The sequence below is a fragment of the Capra hircus genome, chromosome 28 (assembly GCF_001704415.2).
Source record: "Capra hircus breed San Clemente chromosome 28, ASM170441v1, whole genome shotgun sequence".
NCBI lineage: Eukaryota > Metazoa > Chordata > Mammalia > Artiodactyla > Bovidae > Capra > Capra hircus.
The window spans coordinates 39,233,639-39,256,194 of record NC_030835.1 but is presented as its reverse complement, the minus strand read 5'-3'; the positions used below and the strand labels follow the sequence as shown (position 1 = coordinate 39,256,194).

At 42.3% G+C, this 22,556-nt stretch overlaps 1 protein-coding gene across 1 annotated transcript in view; it reads right to left on the bottom strand.

Annotated features, from left to right (window-relative positions):
- PCNX2 (pecanex homolog 2 (Drosophila)) overlaps positions 1–22,556 on the bottom strand; it is a 309,639-nt gene that overhangs the window by 199,227 nt on the left and 87,856 nt on the right. The window contains exons 13-15 of the mRNA XM_018042531.1: positions 21,438–21,609; positions 11,255–11,365; positions 8,921–9,012 (exon numbers count right to left, since the gene is read on the bottom strand). Of these exons, the coding sequence (XP_017898020.1) occupies positions 8,921–9,012; positions 11,255–11,365; positions 21,438–21,609 (375 nt within the window). The remainder of the gene's footprint in view (positions 1–8,920; positions 9,013–11,254; positions 11,366–21,437; positions 21,610–22,556) is intronic.

Sequence of the window (22,556 nt, the reverse complement as noted above, 5' to 3'; positions counted from 1 at the left end):
CAGTAGTGCAAAGTGTAAGCATAAAAGTCATAAACAAAAGCATCATTAAACAAGAAGCGGAATTATAGCTCTGGGTATGTTAGGTTGAATGTGGGTGAGCTTTTTCTTTTTTCCTAAGGATTCCCTTGCCAATTTGTTCAACGTATTCATTCAATTCACGGCATTTAATAGGTGCTATTTTTTTAAAGTGAGGAGTCTATCTGAGACCATTAGAATACTCAGGACTCACAAATGAGAAGGGAGAAATGCAAATCGCTCTATTTTTAACTAAAAGGTGTTTCAAAACTAAGATAGAACATTAAGATTCTCTAACAACAGATCATGCTGTTTATCACAAGGCATGCTTGTTCTATGCTGAGCAAGAAAGTCAATACCTCTCTGAGACTAAATAAATCTTTCAAAGAACCCCAGTTTCACCTGGTAAAAAGCCTGTTTCAACATGTAAGTAAACCCCAGAGTCTTTGAAGTGTTCAATCCCATAACAGAGTTGGCAGTGTGCTTTCAAAGTGGAATCTATTTACTCTGATCCAACAGTGACTTAAGCTGATGGCATGCCATAAACAGAAAGGAAAACAGAAATAAAAGTCTCAGCCCAGGATGGTAAATAGATTTTATCTCTTGGACTGGCTCTGATCACTTGGTACTGGCTGCCTGTAATATGGTCTGGGCATCTCAGAGCCCTGCTGACATCAGTGAGCAAAAATGTTGTCATCAATTAGCAATTTCTGATATGAGGCAGGAACGGACTTGGGGAGGTGAGGGAATGTCCCACAGCTAGGTAGAAGTCCCCAAACAGTTCTATCTTTTTGAATTCCAGTTTCTTCAATAGTTTCCAAAACCTTCTAAGAACTTTGCAAGAAAAAGTTATTTCATAATCCCAGGAGTGTACTTTAATTTTGATGATATTTGAACTGGTAATAATGAACCTTGAACACTTGTCAAGTAAATTCCTTGGAGGTCCAGTGATTAAGACTTGGCACATTCATTGCAGGGCCTCGGGTTCAATCCCCAGTCAGGGAACTAAGATCTCTCCAAGCTGAGTGGAAGGGCCAAAAATAAAACAAATAAACAAAAAACACTTGTCAAATAAAATGGGTTTTTCAGAGCATACACGTTCTCCTTTAGAAATTAATCTAAGAAATCCAATGAGTTGCTCCTTTGTGGAAAGCATCCTGAGTTTGGAAGAATATTCTGTCTTCCATAGATTCAACCATGATACTATTATCAATGAATTATTTTTCACTCTTAAAAGAGGCTTACCTGATCAAAAACATGATGCATGAGACAAACGTTCATCATAAGTCAAAGGTTTGGAGTAAGTAGGTATGATTTAATAGTGAGACACTGACAGAGAATCTGGAAGTGAGGTTTTCAGTCTGACCACTCATAGAGTGACTCGGGAAGTCAATTCATTGAACTTTTTAATATCTTGTTTCCATCACAGCTGAGGCCATCAGCTTATCTATGGCACTCAGCACCTTAGAGCTGATGACCTCTTTTTGCTATAAGTTCCTTTCAGGTAACCAGTATTAGTGAGATGCTCATAATACTCACTGGGCAAAAAACATACATTTTTAGCCTTGCCTAAAAGGTTATCCATAACTTTGATGCATTCTGCTGAGATATCCAGTCATCCATGCCCTTCACCATCAGTAAGTTAATACCCTCACCTGCTGTGGTCATTCATCCCTAACTCTGATGAAACCATTTCACATGCTTGACTTAGTCCATGGGAAGGTTCTCGGTCCAGTGGCAAAAGAGTCGAAGGTTGCACTGAACAGCCACCTCCTCTGACAAGTTTTTTCTTTTCTGACCATCTACAGCACATCTTCATCTTTGATGAATGTTAAATTCCCCAGGAGAAAGATTTGACTTTTTCTCCTTTCATATCTCTATAGCACCTGGCAAACTCATGTCTAAACAAATAAATTTTGAATACCAATGAATATGATTCTTTCAGCTTCTGCCTCAGTTCCAAAGAGCTTGCATGTTCCCATTTCCATCAACCAAGGAAAAGAATATTTCCATCAGATACTACTTGTGGCTCATAGTTGAAAAGAAAGATGAAGTGTGAGGTGCTAGTAAATATGGCCTTAGGAGCACCAGGAACACTATTGAACATAAAATAATCAACCAGGACCTACTACATAGCAGAGGGAACTTGACTCAGTACTCTGAAATGACCTATATGGGAAAAGAGTCTTAAAAAGAGTGGATATATGTATATGTATAACTGATTCACTTTGCTGTATGCTGAAACTAACACAACATTATATACTCCAATAAACATTTTTTTTTTTAAAAAGGAACACAAGAAACTAGCTTTTCCTCTCCACTAAATATCCAATAAATATTCAAAAAGATAGAAACGTATGTCTATACTGGGAACTAGAGAAAGTACTTGTGCATAAGGAATTTACGCCAGATCTTATCTTACAGATGAAACTAGTCTGAAAGAAAATTTTGACATCTAACACATGATACAAATTACCACTCTCTGTTTGAGAGAGACAGGATAGTGAACTGAGGAAGTAAGCAGGAAAAGATCTCACTAAATCCTTGCTGATATCAACTAAACCAGAGAGGGCTGGAGCTGAAGCAGGCCATGTGGTTGGCAGACAACACAGTGCTTGGACTCGCACGTCTGTGGGCTGGCAAGCACCTGGACAGCTCTGCTGTACTGGAGGCAGTAGGTTTTATTTGGTCAGTTCATGGGTTGGGATACTTGAGCAAAGAAAATGAAGTAAAGACAACCACTGCCCTAAGCATCCTATTCATATCTGCTCCTTGGGATGAAGCTTCCTGACAGAACTATCTAAAACTCTATCAATAACATATTTTTCTAGGGGAAAGAGACATCTGAGCTGGTTATATTGCTGTAACATTCTTTGCTTTGCTTTCTTCTCTTCTTGTATTTTAAACCTAAGACCTCTAGATACATTTGCTCAAAGAGCCTTAAGTATTTCTGACAGAAACTAGCTCACTTTCTATAGAGCACAAAACAAACGTCCAACTGAGAAGACAGGTGATACAAACGCAGTGTGTGGTCAGGTATGGGCGCGATGGGACCTGTGAGTCTGGGGTAACGGTGACTTATGGTTTAGTTCTGGCAGGCTGTTACCAAATGGAAAGTTGCTGGTTTATCATAATTTCTCAACAAATATGTGTTGTTATTGGAATGAGAAACTCTAGAAACCACACCAGAACACAAAGGACCACTTAAAAATACAGAAAGATCATGAAAAAAAAAAGAATAAGAGGCATGAAAGACAAACAAAAACAAAATTATATTAAAAACAGAAAAGAGATCATGTAGACACAAGCAATAACATCATTAATCAAGAAATAAGAGGGAGAAACTTAACCCATTTGTAAGTCTTCAGAATGATAGGTGTTCATAGCATTCCAGAAAGAGAAAGAGATCCAAGTCTAGTCATAGTCCATTACTTTTTTCTAACCTTAGAAGATAAGAAAGACATACAAAAATTCTGGAAAAATTAAAGTCGGTCTTATTCTTGTTCTCCACAAAACTAAATACTGATGAATGATGCTTCCATATCGGATGTAAAAGTCCACAAGAGTATAGTCCACAGTCTGACAAGAAAAAGCCAGGAATCTTACAGACCCTTAACTTCAAAATAACTGTAATTTGTGTAAAAAGATCAAGAAATTGATGGACAACATTCATAAACAGATGGGTAATTTCAAAAAAGAGACAGAAACTATATATAGGAGTCAAACTGAAATGCTAGGAGTAAACGAAAAACCATGATGTAAGAGATTTTTTAAAATCCTTTTCCTTTATCCATCCACTTTTCATGTAAGAGCACTAATCCCACGATGAGGACCCAACACTTGTGACCTTATCTAAACCTACTTCCCAGGACCCCATCTCCAAATATCATCACATAGGGGGCTAAGGTTTTAAAAGTAGGAATCTGGGGGGAGACACAGTTGTGTCCATAACAGTTCCTGAGGAGAAGTCAGGTGTAATTCTGATCTTTCTTCCTCCATAGGCAAGGTGTTCTTATCCACTGGTATCTTTCAATATTTTCTCATTATCTTTGATTTTCAGCAACTTAAATGTACTATGCATCAGTGTAGTTTTTCAGCATTTATCATGCTTGGTGCTCTTTGAGCTTCCTGGATATACGGTTTAGTGTCTGATATTAATCTGGGGACATTCTTAGTCACAGTCCATTCTTTCTTCTCTAGTATATCCATTACACATTAGTTATACCTCTAGTAGTTGTCCCAAAGTTCTTGGATATTCTGGGGGTTTTTCAGTCTTTTTTCTCTCTGCTTTTCCATTTTGAAAGCTTCTATTGACGTATCCTTAACTCAGAGATTCTTTCCTCAGTCGTGTCCAATCTACTTATAAGCCCACCAAGGGCATTCTTCATTCCTGTTAGAGTGCTTTTAATCACCAGCATTTCTTCTTGGTTCTTTCTTGAAATTTCCATCTCTCTGCTTACATTGTGCATCTGTTCTTGCTTGCAGTCCACTTTATACATTAGCACCTTTAGCATGCTAATCATAGTTGTTTTAAATTCCCAGTCTGATAATTCCAATATCCTTGTCATAGCTAGGTCTGGTTCCAATGCTTGATATTTCTCTTCAAACTGTGTTTTCCGCTTTTCAGTATGCCTTGTAATTTTTTTTCTTGGTAGCCAGACATGTAAGAGGTTAAAGGAAGTATGGCAAACAGACCTTTAGTAATATGGTATTAATACATGAGGGTAGGGAAACTCTACAGTCCAGTGATTAGTTCCGTATTTTGGTGACCCTGCGTCTCTAGACGGTAAACTTCACAAGTGCTTCTGAGTCCCATCCCCACCTTAGGTGGAACAGAATGGAAAGAATGGACTGGGCTGGGATTTCGAGAAGAGCTAACACCTATCCTACTCAAACTCTTCCAGAAAATTGCAGAGGAAGGTAAACTTCCAAACTCATCCTATGAGGCCACCATCACCCTAATACCAAAACCTGACAAAGATACTACAAAAAGAGAAAACTACAGGCCAATATCACTGATGAACATAGATGCAAAAATCCTCAACAAAATTCTAGCAATCAGAATCCAACAACACATTAAAAAGATCATACACCATGACCAAGTGGGCTTTATCCCAGGGATGCAAGGATTCTTCAATATCCGCAAATCAATCAATGTAATTCACCACATTAACAAATTGAAAAATAAAAACCATATGATTATCTCAATAGATGCAGAGAAGGCCTTTGACAAAATTCAACATCCATTTATGATAAAAACTCTCCATAAGGTAGGAATAGAAGGAACATACCTCAACATAATAAAAGCTATATATGACAAACCCACAGCAAACATTATCCTCAATGGTGAAAAATTGAAAGCATTTACCCTAAAGTCAGGAACAAGACAAGGGTGTCCACTTTCACCGCTACTATTCAACATAGTTCTGGAAGTTTTGGCCACAGCAATCAGAGCAGAAAAAGAAATAAAAGGAATCCAAATTGGAAAAGAAGAAGTAAAACTTTCACTGTTTGCAGATGACATGATCCTCTGCATAGAAAACCCTAAAGACTCCACCAGAAAATTACTAGAGCTAATCAATGAATATAGTAAAGTTGCAGGATATAAAATCAACACACAGAAATCCCTTGCATTCCTATACACGGATAATGAGAAAGTAGAAAAAGAAATTAAGGAAACAATTCCATTCACCATTACAATGAAAAGAATAAAATACTTAGGAATATATCTACCTAAAGAAACTAAAGACCTATATATAGAAAACTATAAAACACTGATGAAAGAAATCAAAGAGGACACTAATAGATGGAGAAATATACCATGTTCATGGATCGGAAGAATCAATATAGTGAAAATGAGTATACTACCCAAAGCAATTTACAAATTCAGTGCAATCCCTATCAAGCTACCAGCCATATTTTTCACAGAACTAGAACAAATAATTTCAAGATTTGTATGGAAATACAAAAAAAACCTCGAATAGCCAAAGCAATCTTGAGAAAGAAGAATGGAACTGGAAGAATCAACTTGCCTGACTTCAGGCTCTACTACAAAGCCACAGTCATCAAGACAGTATGGTACTGGCACAAAGACAGAAATATAGATCAATAAACAAAATAGAAAGCCCAGAGATAAATCCACACACATATGGACAGCTTATCTTTGACAAAGGAGGCAAGAATATACAATGGAGTAAAGACAATCTCTTTAACAAGTGGTGCTGGAAAAACTGGTCAACCACTTATAAAAGAATGAAACTAGATCACTTTCTAACACCACACACAAAAATAAACTCAAAATGGATTAAAGATCTAAACGTAAGACCAGAAACTATACAACTCCTAGAGGAGAACATAGACAAAACACTCTCCGACATAAATCACAGCAGGATCCTCTATGATCCACCTCCCAGAATACTGGAAATGGGCTGGAATTGGGTATGTCCCTTTCCCCACATGGAAGGCTGAAGCCAAACTGGAGTTTGGCATTTCCCTTCCTCCAGGTCAATTCGGCTCTGGAAAAATTGCAGTACTTTAGGCTACAGTAAAATCTTAAGGCAGGCTTGGTTGAGAAGAACAGAATACTCTGCTACACTTCAAAATGGTTACTCTTCCCCCTCCACCTACTGAAAGCAGGAGGATTCTTCTCCAATCATTCAAGGGGGTGAAGCACCACAAGTGTGGGGCTTCCCTAATGACTGGATTCACCTGGGGTTATTAACTCTAGACTTGTCCACACTGAGCCTGCAGCAATTTGTCAGCCACAGTTCAGTGCTGGTTCCCACAGAGGTTTCTGTTCCTGGGCTCCTGCTGCAGTAGGTTTCGGTCCTCTGTATTTACCTGTCCATCTCTCCAATTTTAGAGGCAGGAATTTATCAAAACTTACATTTATCAAAACTTGTGCTCAGTCGTGTCTAACTCTCTGTGACTCCATGAACTGTAGCCTGCCAAGCTCCTCTGTCCATGGAATTTTCCAGGCAAAAATACTGGAGCTGGTTGCCATTTCCTTCTCCAGGGGATCTTCCTGATCCAGGGATCAAACCTGCATCTCCTGAGTCTCCTGTATTGGCAGGCAGATTCTTTACCACTGTGCCACCTGGAAAACTCTATCAAAACTTATCTAATTATGTATATTAAAAATATGGGTTCTGCAGCATACAAATTATATCTCAATGAACCAGAATTTCAAAAAATTAATGAAAAATAAATGTATAAACAAGCAAAGACTGGAACATAACAGAACAAACTATAAAGGGTCCTGCAGAGAAAAGCTTGTGACTCCCAAATTTTATAGGCAGTTATTTTACCAAAGAGCAGTAGAAAGAGGTTTTCAGAAAATTCCTTAGTAATTGTCCTGAATGGAATACCTGGGTCCTGTGACAGAATAAAGGAATGTATTTCAAAAGAAAGAACCCAGAAACACTGATTAATTATATAATTGTTGTTCTATGTGACAAATATATATGTGATGACAAACAGATCCACCAAAAGTATAAAGGTGATGGCAAACAGATCCACCAAAAGCTGTATGCTACCCTTCTGCACTGGAAAAAGGAGCCTTCTCCTCTCCCTTTTTTTTGATGTAAAAGAAGATAATCATATGAAAAGGATGGAAAGAGTGAAGGAGGGAATCATGCCATTGATTATCCCAGAGAAATTCAACTGTGATGCATTGGAAGATGACATTACTGAATTCCTCACTTCCACAAAGAGGAATAACAGTTATATTGCTGCCACTGATACTGATGAGTTTAATATGATCTTCAGTTAAAATTTGTTCAAAAGTCAGTTAACAAATGCCATATACTATCTATTTAAAGCCCTTTGGAACATATATCATTTACTCTTTTGCATTTAATTTTTATTTTATCAAAGACGTACTTGTGGTGTAACACATTAAAGGCAGAGTGTCCATAAAGTCAAGAAATAAGTACACTGTCAATCAATTTCTTTTTTACTGATTGAAGATGGCCCTGAACGTGTTTGTAACAATGAACAGCAGTGGTCCTCTGCCCACATCATCCATCTCTTTGCTCTAATTCTTGCTGCCTGAAGGCAGTGACTTTCAGCTGTTTCTTCTTCACCTATTTGCCTCCATATTTCCAAATAACACGCTTGTTTTGTTGTTTCTTGACTTTTTTCAACTTCAGATATTATTTGCTGACTTTCTAACATGGAAGACAAAATTAAGACTGCTGCAAAGTCAAACAGGCAGACATACACACACACACACACACACACACACACACACACACTTCATCTCCCCCTATTCTGCTATTATAGTTGCAACTGTTATTCAGACTGTCATAAATACAACATATTATTCACAGCTGAGCCATGCACTGACCATACATTTCTTTTCTGATACCACTTGTTCTTTTCCAAAAGTTATTATCTTGTTTTCTTTAATCATCCTAGGTTTCCCTTGCTGCCAGCCTGGGTTTTAACTTTCTCCATCTGAATAAATCTATGGTCCATCTGTTTTCTGGATTCTAAAATTTTTGCTATCAATGTCCATTCCTGTTCTCTGTCCATAAAGCTTTATGCAATTGTATTCTTTTACCGTCTTCTGAGTGGTATTTCAGAAGGAAGCATCAGTAAGAAAGTGGGGGCCTGTCAACTCCCATGTTAAGCCAAAGCCCCTCCCAGTGTCAGTAACTGACTGGGCCAGGCAGACACCTGCTTGGGCCAGGCAGACACCTGCAAGAGTTCAGACCAGGTGGGCTTTGTGGTCAGTAGCAAATCAGGTATCTTAATGCATCTTCTAAACCACTAGGCCTCATCCTCCAGGCCCTGTTACTCCTGATGTGCTCAGATCCCATTCCTCTTGTAATTGGAGGAGATGCTTGTTTACTTAAAATACAGTTAATTCAAGAGAGAAGAAGGCCGTTGGCCTTGCACCTACCTTCACAGCACTGAAGCAGAACACGTGCAGCACAGCCGCGGCGGACGCACTCCGGGCCACACTGTAAACAGCTGACAGCAATCCCGAAACGGCTGGAACACAAACAAGAGTTCCCTTCTGGAGCGGCAGGTCTCACAGTCAATACATAGAGTAAGAAAGTGAAGTTTGCAACTTTCAAATGCAAAATGCCTGCCAAAGGGGCAAAGAACCAATCCACAGGGCAGCCAAAAAGCACTGGGTGACGCTTAGCACAAGAAAGACACTGACCTTTAACTAAAAACGCAGGAAGACCACAGTTAGAAAGAACTTTTGATAACTTTTAGGAGACTGTGAACCAGTTATTGTGGAGGTGGGGAGACCTTGTTGCTTATAGTTGGAAGCTCCTGGCCCAGGAAAGATCAGGGATGTGATTTCAGTAGAAGAAAGGAGAGAGAGAGAGAGACAAATATGGAGATGGATATTAGACACAGATATGGATAGATAAATAGATAGATGGATGATGGATGAATAGATAGATGAGAGACAGACAGATGAAAGACCAATAATAGATGGATGAATAAATAAATAGATGAATAGATAGATGTATAGATAGATGGGTGGATGAATGACAGCTAGGTAGATGAATAGATAGATGAGAGATAGCTAATAGATGGATACATAATAGATATATAGAGATGGATGAATAGATAGCTAGGTATTTTAATAGATAGATGGATAAATGAATGGATAGATAAACAGAACAAGCCAGCACTCCTGTGTGTGTAGGTGTGTGTGTATGGGTGTGTGTGCGTGTGTGTGCATGTATACAAAGAGGAGGCAGCTGTAACAGATCACCTGTTATGCTCTAATGCTTTATGTACACGACTTCATGAAATCCTCACAGCAACCCCAAGAGATCAGTGTGTTAGTTTCCATTTAGAGAAGAGTAAGCTTTAAAGGTGAGACATCTGGGTAAAGTCTCCAAGTAAGCATTGGATAAAGCTTTACCCACCTTGGTCAGAAAGTAAGGAACACACCAAATGAAAGGGCATAGGTCACCTGTCTGTACAGGCCTGCACACAACACACACTTACAATGTCACACCCATATGCTCCCAGACTAACTCATTCAGCTGCTAAGTCACTTCAGTCGTGTCTGACTCAGCCCATCAGGCTCCCCTGTCCCTGGGATTCTCCAGGCAAGAACACTGGAGTGCTCAAATGCACATGCTCACACGCTAACCTCCACTCACTCACGTTCACACACATTAATACATGCAGCTTTTCCAATGAAGAATTAGAGGGTCCCTAAACCAAGTCCTTGGCAAAGACTGATGCTGGGAGGGATTGGGGGCAGGAGGAGAAGGGAACGACAGAGGATGAGATGGCTGGATGGCATCGCTGACTCGATGGACATGGGTTTGGGTGAACTCTGGGAGTTGGTGATGGACAGGGAGGCCTGGCGTGCTGCAATTCATGGGGTCACAAAGAGTCAGGCATGACTGAGCGACTGAACTGAACTGAAACCAAGTCCAAGCTTCCCTGGTGGCTCAGATGGTAAAGAATCTGCCTGTAATGCAGAAGACTCAGGTTCAATCCCTGGGTCCGGAAGATCCCCTGGAGAAGGAAATGGTAACCCACTCCAATATTCTTGCCTGGAGAATCCCATGAACAGAGGAGCCTAGTGGGCCATATTCCATGGGGTTGCAAGGAGTTGGACACAACGGAGCGACTCACAGTTTCAGTTTTAAATGAAATCCAAAGCTCATAGAATTCTACAATTCCCTGTAAGAAATGCCGCGGGAAGAAAGAGCCACCTCTATGGACCGTTGATCAGAGCCTTTATTGGGCGGTCGCTCTCGGGCAGAACTCCTGGGGGCGGGTGAGCAAGGAAGCAAAGGGAGTCTGCGAGGTATGAGGGGTGGGGAAAGGTTTTATAGCCAGGGCCGGGCTCCCATATAAGGTAGAAAGCACGGGCTACAGCGGTGGTTGGTGTCCAAGGGCTCCGTGTCGGCACCTGATTGGACTGCTTGGTTGTCGGCCCGCCTCCGGGACTTGTCTGCGGCACTTTTCCGGGGCATGCCTCAACATGCCCGGGCATGCCCCAACATGCCTCAATATGCCCGACCTTTCATTCCCCATTTTCTGCTTGTGTCAAGCCAGGTGGGCCACTTTCAATTTTGCCAGATGAATCTAGAAGGGCCCACCATCAATCTAACCAACCCAAGCTGAAGTCCTTTAAGGGTGAGAACAAAGAAAACCTAACTGTCCAGGTTTCATTCCATGCCTGAGGCTATTTAGCCCTTATCTGAACTTGAGACTTGTTTACAGAAAGAACAGAATGTAAAAGACTTACCAGAACCTCCAAAAAACAGCATGTCAATTTGCTCCAAAAGATAAATGCAGAAAGTGTTGATCTGCGGGAAGAGTCCAAGAAGGGAGATTGCGGGGAAGCAATAGAGAAATACTGAAAGTGAACAGACAAAATTGACAGTGAGCATGCAGGAACAGGGGCCCAGGTTCCAGCGCAGTCCCACCTCCCTCCCACCTTTCAGCCCAGTCCACCCCGCACAGGTCCTGGCGACACCATGGCCTCTTCTCCTCTAGCCACTGACGGAGGCTGAGGTCGAACCAAACACAGGCCTTGGAAGTAACAGGAGGGGCTGCTGAAGGAGAGGCCAGCAGGCTGGCCCAGGACTGAGCGGACACCTGGGGATGGTAGGTAGAGAGTAGACTGGCCTTTAGTTTGCAAGGACAGACTTGAAATTGGGGGAAGAGATGGGAGAAAGGACCAGGAAAATGACAGGAACGTGCAACACCCAAGCCCAGTCATTAGGGGATCCCTTCCTGCAAGGCCACTGGCTTTGTCACTTCAAGGGCTTGAGATGCTGTGTCTTCTCTGTTCTCACTGCAAACTCAGAGCTCAGTCAGAACCCACAGAAGAGCAACGGAAGGTGGCAGTTAAGCAAGAAACCCTATCACCGTGATGCTACGACACTGAAGGACCTGCTTCTCAGGTGCAGCAGGTCACCTGGGAGGTGAACGTGGCCCTGCCTGAGAAGAGGAAGACTGCTGGCTCCCAAACCGTCACAGCGCAACTGCATGAAACATATACGTTACGGGCTTCCCTGGGGGCTCAGAGGGTACAGAATCTGCCTGCAGTGTGGGAGACCTGGGTTCGACTCCTGGGTCAGGAAGACTCTCTGGAGAAGGGAATGGTAACACACTCCAGTATTCTTGCCTGGAGAATTCCATGGACAGAGGAGCCTAGCAGGCTACAGTTCATGGGGTTGAGAAGAGTCAGAAACAACTGAGCGACTAACACCTTCTACACATTATAATTCAAAATCTCACAGAGATCATTTGTTCAGGGAAAGAACATATAGTCAAGCTGCATTTTACAGCAGTCTACCCAGTGTTCTCTCTTTCTGAATTCTATTTTTTCAGTCAGGTGTCATAGAAACACAGAAACTCCCATCAGTGCTGACACAGTACATCTGTCTACCTTTCTGTCTCAGTTTATTGGGTGGAAAGTCAATGAAGTTTAATCCTGGTAAACCTTAATAAAACTAGGGAAATTTGATTTGAAATCTAAGATGCCTAAACATGGAACTATGTCCAAACCCCATACATAAGCCACAGTGAACAGTGCATGCGGGAAGGATGGGGAGTGTTTCAGCTATTTCTGAAGAACTGGAAGTGCAAAACTTTCCACAGTGAAATCATAGGGATGAAAGTATTTGTGTGTCCCATTATCTGGAAAACAGTGGGTTAACCCCACTATAATAATATGGGATAAACCCTACTACAACAATACCAAAAAACTGTTCTAACATTGTGTGGAGGTAAAATTTTATGCAGCAAACATGGCTATGGCAAATGAGCCTTTGCTTGGGATTGGAGCCATATTTTGACATACATGGTGATTTTGTAATGTTTTCTGTCACAAGATTTTAACTATATTGTGAAAATCTAGAGATCTGTGAGTAACATGCTTCTCAATCAAAGTTGGCAATAACAAGGTGTAGTCAAAGGGGTAGATTTGGAGTTTGGGGTTAGCAGATGCAAACTATTATATACAGGATGGATAATGGCCAACAAAGGTTCATACGGCTAAAGCTCTGATTTTTCCAGTAGTCATGCACATATGTGAGCGTTGGGCCATAAAGAAGGCTGAGTGCCAAAGAATTGATGCTTTTGAATTGTGGTGATGGAAGACTTTTGAGAATCCCCTGGACAACAAGGAGATCAAACCAGTCAATCCTAAAGAAAATCAACCCTGAATATTCACTGGAAGGACTGATGCTGAAGCTGAAGCTCCAGTACTCTGACCACCTTAAGTGAAGAGCCGACTCACTGGGAAAGACTCTGGTACTGGGAAAGAAGACTGAGGGCAGAAGGAGAAGGGGACAACAGAGGATGAGATGGTTGGATGGCATCACTGACAAAATGGACATGAGTCTGAGCAAACTCCGGGAGATGAAGGACAGGAAGCCTGGCCTGCTGCAGACCATGAGGGTCACAAAGAGTTGGACACAACTTAGTGACTAAACAACAACAACCAGACAACCAGGTCCTACTGTAGAGCACAAGGAACTATATTCAATATTCTGTGATAAGCCATAATGGGAAAGACTATATATATATATATAACTGAGTCACTCTCCAGTACAGCAGAAATTAACACAACATTACAAATCAACTATACTTTGATAAAATTTAAAACAAAAACAAAGTTGCCAAAAAGACACAAATAGATATCTGCTAGTCATAACCACATAAAACAATTTCTTTTCTCAGTTTTTATATGGAAGGAAAGATGGAAGAAATAAAGAGAAAGTTAATGGTAGGACTTACAGGTTTGAGCATCAAAATGTTACCTTATCTAATTTCAAGAAAACTGACTAGTTTTTCTTAACTTTGGGGTTCAAAACCCAGCAGTGAAGATTAGATGATTCGTTGCATTCTTCAGGACCAGGATAGGAGCAGAGGAAGGGTGCAACAAGATTTCATTACTTCAAAAGCCATACCAAGAATGAAGAACTACAGGGGAAAAATTTTTGGCTGTGAAATAATACAATAATGGCAGCCAAATACTGGAAACATGGGTAAACAAGTATTTTCTACAAGACATACATTAGGCTGGGACCCCCCCTGGTGGTGCAATGGCTGAGACTCCATGTTCCCAATGCAGGGGGCTGGGGTTCCATCTCTGGTCAAGGAACTTGATCTCACAGGCTGCAAGAATTTGCACGCCACAACTAAGACCCAGCATAGCCAAATAAATACATAATAAATAGAATAAATATTAACAAAAGAAATACATTAGGCAATAACACCCAAACTAGTAAAGTGGAAAGAAGTGGAACATGATGAAGGATGGCAGGAGGAAAATAAAATGGTACAAGACGCCAGAAGTTCTAACCGAAGATGCTCTGGCCACACCTGCAGAGTAGGAGCAGAAAGACATAGCAGAGGAAGGAGAGCAGCGACGGGGAGCCCGGGATTTAGGTCATCCCCAGGCGGAAGCAGAGAAGGAAGTCTCTCGTCCGAGTGGAAGAGGTGAATGAGAACGCAGCCCAAACCTCGTGGCATTAGTAGGATGACTGGAAAATTCCACCTGAAGTTGATGAAATGAATTTGTCTTTTTTTCCCAAAAGTGAAAAAGAAACAAATCCCTGTGTTTGTTGGCAATTTTCCCTGTGAACAAAGATTTTTTTCTTAGTGTACTGCTCAGAGGGTGTGTAATTTTCTCTCACATCCTGGCTACTCCTCATGCTCCCTAATAATTACTATAAATGCAGAAACTTCTGGTACAGTGCCATTTCTTTTCAAGCACAGGGTATAAATAAAAATATTGGAACTTGCTCGTTTCTTATGTTAAATGTGAAGAAGAATATTAACTACTATATTTGCAGGTTGGGGTGGGGGGAGGTGGGCAGAATTAAAATAACATGGAAGTAAAACCAAGGAAAAGACCCTGATGCTGGGAAAGATTGAGGGCAGGAGGAGAAGCAGGTGACAGAGGCTGAGATGGCTGGACGGTATCACCCACTCAATGGGTCTGAGTTTGAACAAACTCCGGGAGATAGTGAAGGACAGAAAAGTCTGGTGTGCTGCAGTCCATGGGGTCACAAAGAGCTGGACACGACTGAGCGACTGAACAGGAATGTGAACTTGGTATGACTGCAAACACTGTGCGTCTCCTACATGTCATATCTGTGTTTTAGCATATGGTCCTGACACGGATTACCGGGGCCAAGAGACAAGTCTTTACACGAGACATGGAAACGTGTATCTCAGGGTGCAGGGGAGCGTGGTTCCACCTCAGTCACTGGTTACAAAACCTCCATTATCTCCAAGGCTTACATCATTGAAGCTGCTTGAGTGTAGGCAGCAGGTTGATGGTCCTAAAGACTAAAACAAAATGTCAAACTCTCACGTCTGAAAAGGACCCATTCAGTGTGTGGAACCCTTCTGTAAGTGATGCTGTCTCAGATCGCCCGAGTTCTTCCCACATTAGGGAACTCCTTGCTTCACTAGGCAACCCATGGCCCTGCTGGCCAGCTCTACACCAAACCTCTTCACCAGTCCTGCAGTGAGCTGTCATCCACCTACTCGACAGTGGAACTAGTTATCACAGCTACTCCAGCAGAAAATAAAGCCTCTCCCGTTCCAATCTGGCAGCCTTTTAACCACCTGCAGCCACCACGTGTGCCCCCAGGACCCAAGCATTTCCTCTCTAGGCTGGACATCCCCATTCCCTTGCCCCATGTGAAGACCCCATGTAGCCCATGTGGCCACACTTCTCAGAACACACTCTGGAGCTGTTACTACTCTTCCTGAAATACAGTACTAGGGACTGCAGACCTCTTGGCTTTCTCATCCAAAGGATGATTACAAAGCCAGTCGCACTCATAGGCTTTTGTTGAAGTTACCCAAATGCAAAGTAATAAAAATTTCAACCCAGAGGTCAGCAAAGGAAATGAGCACTAGAAAGGTCTTTCACCTTACTCGTAGAGGAAAAAAGAAAGACTTTCTCCTTATAATGAAAGAGAAGTGATATTCTGAACATATATGAAAGATCATAAAAGAGAAATAAATTATGTAAGAACATCACTCTGAAGGTTTCTATTTCCTGAACTCACCTCTCAGCCTACAAAAACAACTAGTCCCACCACTGACTTTGTCTTTCTTGTTGTGTCAGTTTTATTCTCCAGGCTCCTTATCCCTTGGAAGGTTCCTTACCCCTCCACTGTCTAGCAGGTGGATTACAGCTCACTGCAAGACTGGTGAAGTGCTTTGGTGTAGAGCTGCTCCCTATCACTGCACTTTCTCCTCCTTCTATGGGTCTGTTATCCGATGGTCTCTTCTCACGTCACATGTGGCAAAGAGCTTCTCCAACCTCCCCACCTGCCCAATGGCCACTAAACTCACCTCCTACCCCTGGCTCACTTTCAACCCCTTCTGCCCTGGGAGGCAGAATAAGGCAGCAGACATTACGTCTTCCTCTCTTCCTGCTCCTCTTCCTCTGCCGCCTCTCTACACTCTGGGAGGTTGGTTTCTGAGCAGAAACCACGAGAAGCAGTGGGGAACAGGGATTTTGCCCAGAAAACACAACTCTAAGCACTATTTCACACACTCCAGCCTCAGTCAGAAGAGGACCACTTCCTCAGCATGAAGAGCACACAGCATCTTTGGGCCCACGATGGTAGACGTCTCATGTATTCAGTGTCTATTCTTCTCATGTCCTCTCTCTTAGATGCTCCTTGTTGAATGGGTTAAATTGCACCCCTCCAAAAGATATCAGTCCTAACCCCAAGGACCTGTGAATGGGACTTTATTTGGAGATGTGGGTCTTTGTAGATTACCATTACGATGAGATCATTAGAATGGGCTTTAATCTAATATGACTGAAATCCTTTTAAATGGGAAATTCGGATACAAAGACAGACACACACAAAAAGGGACAATGAATAATGTGAAGAGATGCAGGGAGAAGAGGGCCACTGACAGGCCGAGGAGAGCGCCTGGAGAATATCTTCCCCTTGTGCTCTCAGAGATGTTAGACCTCTGGCCTCCAGAAGGAGTAGACACACAAGTCTGTTGTTCCGAGCCACCCATTTGTGGTACTTTGTCAGGACATTAAAACTCTCCTTTTTCTTCCTAATAACCTTTTGTTTTCCCTGAAGTTTTTTCTCTCTCTTCTTGCTAACTCTGAACCTAACAATGTCAGCAGCTATAAACTATTCAGATCCCTCGGTAGCTGAGGGACAGACAGAAAGTGACAAGGTGACAAAGAAGAAGAAATGACTCTGAACTTCTTTTCCCTCATAAAGTCAGAAACTTTGTATAAACCTCTCTTTCTGTCTAAATTTGTCCCACAATCTATTCCTGCTTGGTACAAACTAGTAACGTGTACCACCTTCATTCCATAGGGGTTGCCACTGTTCTAGGTTTCCACCTTTCTTGACCCTGGACGTCATTAAGTCAGCATGCTGGATTATTTACCACTATTCTCCTCACTGTTGACAAGCAGACAAAATATGCATTAAGGGGGAATTTTAATGAGAAAAAAGGGAATTCCAGTGAAAAAGATAAGAAAAAATGCCTTGCCCCATCTCCACTCCCTAAAGACACTGATTTGAAGATAAATAAAATTTGAATGTACATAGCTAATAGTCAATTCTAGAACCAGGCTTACTGCTAAAAGTAAAATCTTAGACTTTGACCAGTTACATTAAGGTCTTACTTTTTGAGCTTTGCTGCTGCTGCTGCTAAGTCGCTTCAGTTGTGTCCGACTCTGTGCCACCCCATAGACGGCAGCCCACCAGGCTCCCCCATCCCTGGGATTCTCTAGGCAAGAACACTGGAGTGGGTTGCCATTTCCTTCTCCAATGCATGAAAGTGAAAAGTGAAAGTGATTTAATTTCACTTCCTGATGGTATGCTAAGTCCACTATGCCAAGACAACTGCATTTATTCAATAGCGTTGGCTTTTTCATAGTAGCAAATTAAAGGAAAATAGGAATCGGGGCGATCTATTAAAAGACGCTTACTCCTTGGAAGGAAACTTATGACCAACCTAGATAGTATATTCAAAAGCAGAGACATTACTTTGCCAACAAACGTCTGTCTAGTCAAGGCTGTGGTTTTTCCTGTGGTTTTTCATGAATGGATGTGAGACTTGGACTGTGAAGAAAGCTGAGCGCAGAAGAATTAACGCTTTTGAACTGTGGTGTTGAAGACTCTTGAGAGTCCCTTGGACTGCAAGGAGATCCAACCAGTCCATTCTAAAGGAGATCAGCCCTGGGTGTTCATTGGAAGGACTGATGCTAAAGCTGAAACTCCAATACTTTGGCCACCTCGTGCAAAGAGTTGATTCATTGGAAAAGACTCTGATGCTGGGAGGGATTGGGGGCAGGAGAAGGGGATGACAGAGGATGAGATGGCTGGATGGCATCACCGACTCAATGGACATGGGTTTGAGTGGACTCTGGGAGTTGGTGATGGACAGGGAGGCCTGGCATGCTACAATTCATGGGGTCGCAAAGAGTCGGACATGACTGAGCGACTGAACTGAACTGAACTAATTCAGAAAAAATGATTTCTAAATGGAATATATGTCATGCTTTTCTTCTTCTAAATCTCTTTATACAAACCATCTGCAAAAGGTACTTACAAAATTCCTACTTATTCTAAGGAATGAGTTGAACAGTCCCAAAACGACTATAAGCTTTTCCTGATTTATGAACAGAAATGTTCCAAAGTCCATCTGTACAGTAATTCCTTTGGTATTTAAAGCATACTCCATGCTCATCTCTCCACAAAGTGTCTCCTTAGCATCTGTATGCACTGGACACCATGCTTGGTGCTGGGGATTCCCTGGGGGATGTACAAGCTAGTGACAGAGAGGGGCATGGTCAAATATCACAAATGAAGCAGAAGACTACAGAATGAGTTCAATATTATGAAAAGCAGGGGTTGTGAAAGGATAGAAGATGGGGCCCAACTTAGGGAAATGAGTCATCATTGCCTAGCATAGTGTGTATTGCTATGTTGGGGCTGAGAGTGCAGCAGAGAAGGAACACAAAGGTTAGGTGAGAAGGCATGGGAACTGGGGCTTCAGGCCAGGCTGCAAACCCTCATGACCTCTAAGACATGGAAATCTGCCAACACTCACTCTCACTGAGACTCTCAGGCAAGCTGGCCACAAGGTACACCAGACTGAGTGTGGGGCACAGACAAGGAAAGGCAACGTCACAGCACAGACGGGTGTTTTTTGGACACCTTCCAAGATCCTTGTATGCCCTTTTCATCTCTAAATTCCAAGTCCTCCCATGCCCTTGACTGAAGACTCCAGAGTCCAGCACTGCTGTTTATAAAAAGAAGATGACAGGAAAGGACAGTCCTCCCACGTGTGTGCAGTGGTGACGGGGCATCTCTGCCTACCCAGGCTCTAACACCTTCACTGTAGCTGATCTCAGAAGGAAGAGGAGTGAGCTAATTTATGGGAAGGTAGAAGGGACTTAAAGTCCTTCTTATTGCGTGTGTGTGTGTGCGCGTGTGTGTGTGTGTTGTGACAGAATTTCAAATAATATAAAAAAGTAAAGTGAAAAATACCAGAGCAGAAAAAAAAGCAGAGTAGAAGTAAAGATTCTTGGGCAAAAGGACACTGTGTGTGTATACGTTTAGTTGCTCAGGCGTGTCCGACTCTTTGGGACCCCATAGACGGAAGCCTGCCAGACTCCTCTGTCCATGGAATTTCCCAGGCAAGAATTTTGGAGTGGGTGGCCATCTTCTCCTTCAAGGGATCTTCCCGACCCAGACACTGACTCTGAGTCTTCTGAATCATGGACAGGTTCTTGACCCCTGAACTACCTGGGAAGTGACCAAGAGGACACCGATTAGGGGTTTAATCACGGGATTAGCTCCTATGTTTCTCCCAACTTGTTTCTGTTTCCTGTTAGAACTCAGAGAGTCTCTGAAACATGGTGCCAACACTCAGCTCCTCACATGACATAGCAGGAATCGAGGTGCTGAAGATGCAAAGGTGGGCTCATGCAGTGGGCCGAGCGGAGGGGAGTGAACAGTCTGCTACCAAAGCAGTAGGAAGAGGGATGCGAGACGGCAGCTGGGAAAGTGAGCCAGAGGGTGGAATGTCTACGGCAGTTTTCACCTATAAGAAGCACAAAGAGACGTTATATCTGGGGGTCCTCCTGAGTCCCGCTGGAGAGACTCCGAGAGTTGTCATAGGATCAGAATGATGATGTAGGACCTATGGCTCTGACAATCTCCTCGAGTAAAACTTCCTGCTGGCAAGTAACAGATCCAGGAAGTGGAGCCTCTGGTAGCTGCCCTTTATCAACTCATCTGGTCAGTGTAATCAGATAACCACAAGTGAGCACATGTGTGATCCTCTGGGTGATCCTCAGAGCATTGGCAGTCAAGTCTTCAGAGCTGCAGGTCCACAATGGGGAAGCCTCTTTGCATAATAAAGATAATAATAGCTACTACCTGGTCCCAGACACTCTTCTATATGTTGAAACATACTAACACATCTAAAGCTTGCAACAGCCTCTGAGGTGTATACTATTTTTAACCTCAAACTACAGTTGAATTTTGCTCAAGGTCACACAAGTAAGAAAGAAGCACAGCTGGAATTCAAATAGCCAGCCATCTGGCTCCAGAGCTGAGGCCCTACACCATTATAATATGAAGGTCACCTGTGTAAGTGGAGCATTTACATCAAACACCGCCTGGACCTTCAGGCAAGTAAAGCGCACCAGTGAGAAGCCAGGTGACTAGCACATCCAGGACCCCATGTGGGACTGAGAACCATGTCCACTCACGCATTTCCAGAGCATCTGTGCCATGGCGATGAGTCTGTGACCACCATCTAGAGGGCAAAAATCACCCCCATCCTGGGGAGCCCCACTGATGCCCCACACCAGGCACCCTAGCCACCTGTTCTTAAGATATTAAGTGCTGCAGCTCCCTAGCCAGGAGTGTCAACATCCTCTAGAACAGTCTCCAAGCCCCAGGTCATGGACTGATGCTGATTAGGAACAGGAACACACAGAAGGAGGCGAGCGGCAGGTGAGAAACCAAAGCTCCATCTGCATTTACAGCCACTCCCCATCACTCACATTACCGTCTGACCTCCGCCTCCTGTCAGATCAGTGGCCACATTAGATATTCACAGGAGCACAAACCCTACTGTGCTTGAATCATCACCAAACCACCCCGCCACTGCCGCCCCCGCAACCCCTGGTCGGTGGAAACATTGTCTTCCATGAAATGAGTCCCTGGTTTCAAAAAGGTTGGGGACCTCTGCTTTAGAATAAGTACATTGTTGGATGCTTTGGGCTCTGGCTCCCAGAGAGTCTACTGAAAACACACAAAGCAAAAGGGACATGCCCATCTCTTGATCCAATAAGCAAGTAAGAAAGTTTCTCCAGTGAGGGATTCAGAAAATCAAGGGGAGAAATACCCTCCCGTCTCTGTGACCTTTCCCACAATCCCCCCAAATGAACTCACCTATTAAGAGGTCCCTAGCCCATTGGAGGGACCCTGGAGAGAAGAGCTTCAGACCATACACAGTGTAAGTGGGAGGGTGCCTGGCTTTGGCCCCTGTATCAAGAAGCAAAATAAGGCCACACAGCACACAAAAATAGATTGGTCTGCTGTATGTTATGATTTGGTTGTGTCCCTAGAAAACAAACATAATTTCTGAATGGTACCTTTAATTTTGATTCAATGACAGAAACCTCATACTCAGTCATTTATACCATATTATACAACTTGCACCATATAAAAACACATTCTCCCCCTCCCCCACTATAATTCAGACACACAAAACACCAAGGGAAAAAAGAAAACCCCGATGCTTACTCTGTTTAAGAAGACTGAGAACATCAAAATGAATGTTATCCTTCTCAGACTCAACAAGATTTACCTGAAAATTTAATTACCAGCCTTGGATGAAATCGAGATCTAATTCAATGCTTCCCCCACAGCAAAACTTCTATTTGTGTTGTTCATTTCAAGCGCAAAACTAATTTAAACCACTGTTTGCTTTACATGGCCTAATTTGAGCTCCATTATTAACAAGAAATAGAATTATAACTTGGCTTCAATTTCCTTATGTCTTAGAAGGCAAGACAATTCAGGTGCAAAGTTTATATTTGCAGAGTCTGCATAAAATGCCTTAATACCGTACAGTGGAATAATCCAATTTTTAAACATTTGCTATTTATATGCATTTTCCTCTGAGGAGGACAGAAAATGTAACAGATTTCATCTGAGGCCTCAAAATATTGTTACAAAGAGAGCAGACACATTTTTATTCTTCTCTTGGAATGGACATAAAAATTAGGGAAAAGGTGTAACATCAACTTTCCAGGGCAAAAGCTGATGAAAAATTTACATCTCACAAATCAATGCACAATTCATAAGGCAACTTTCCAGGGCAAAAGCCAATGAAGAATTTACATCTCACAAATTAATGCACAATTCCTAAGATTCAAAAAACCAACAAAAATGAACTACGGAGAGAATATTCTTTGCAATTCATGAACTACTTTGAGTATAAAAAGTCAAAATGAAAGTGATACGAGTTCAGATATGAATTTTTAAAGTCACTGCCTTGAACATATT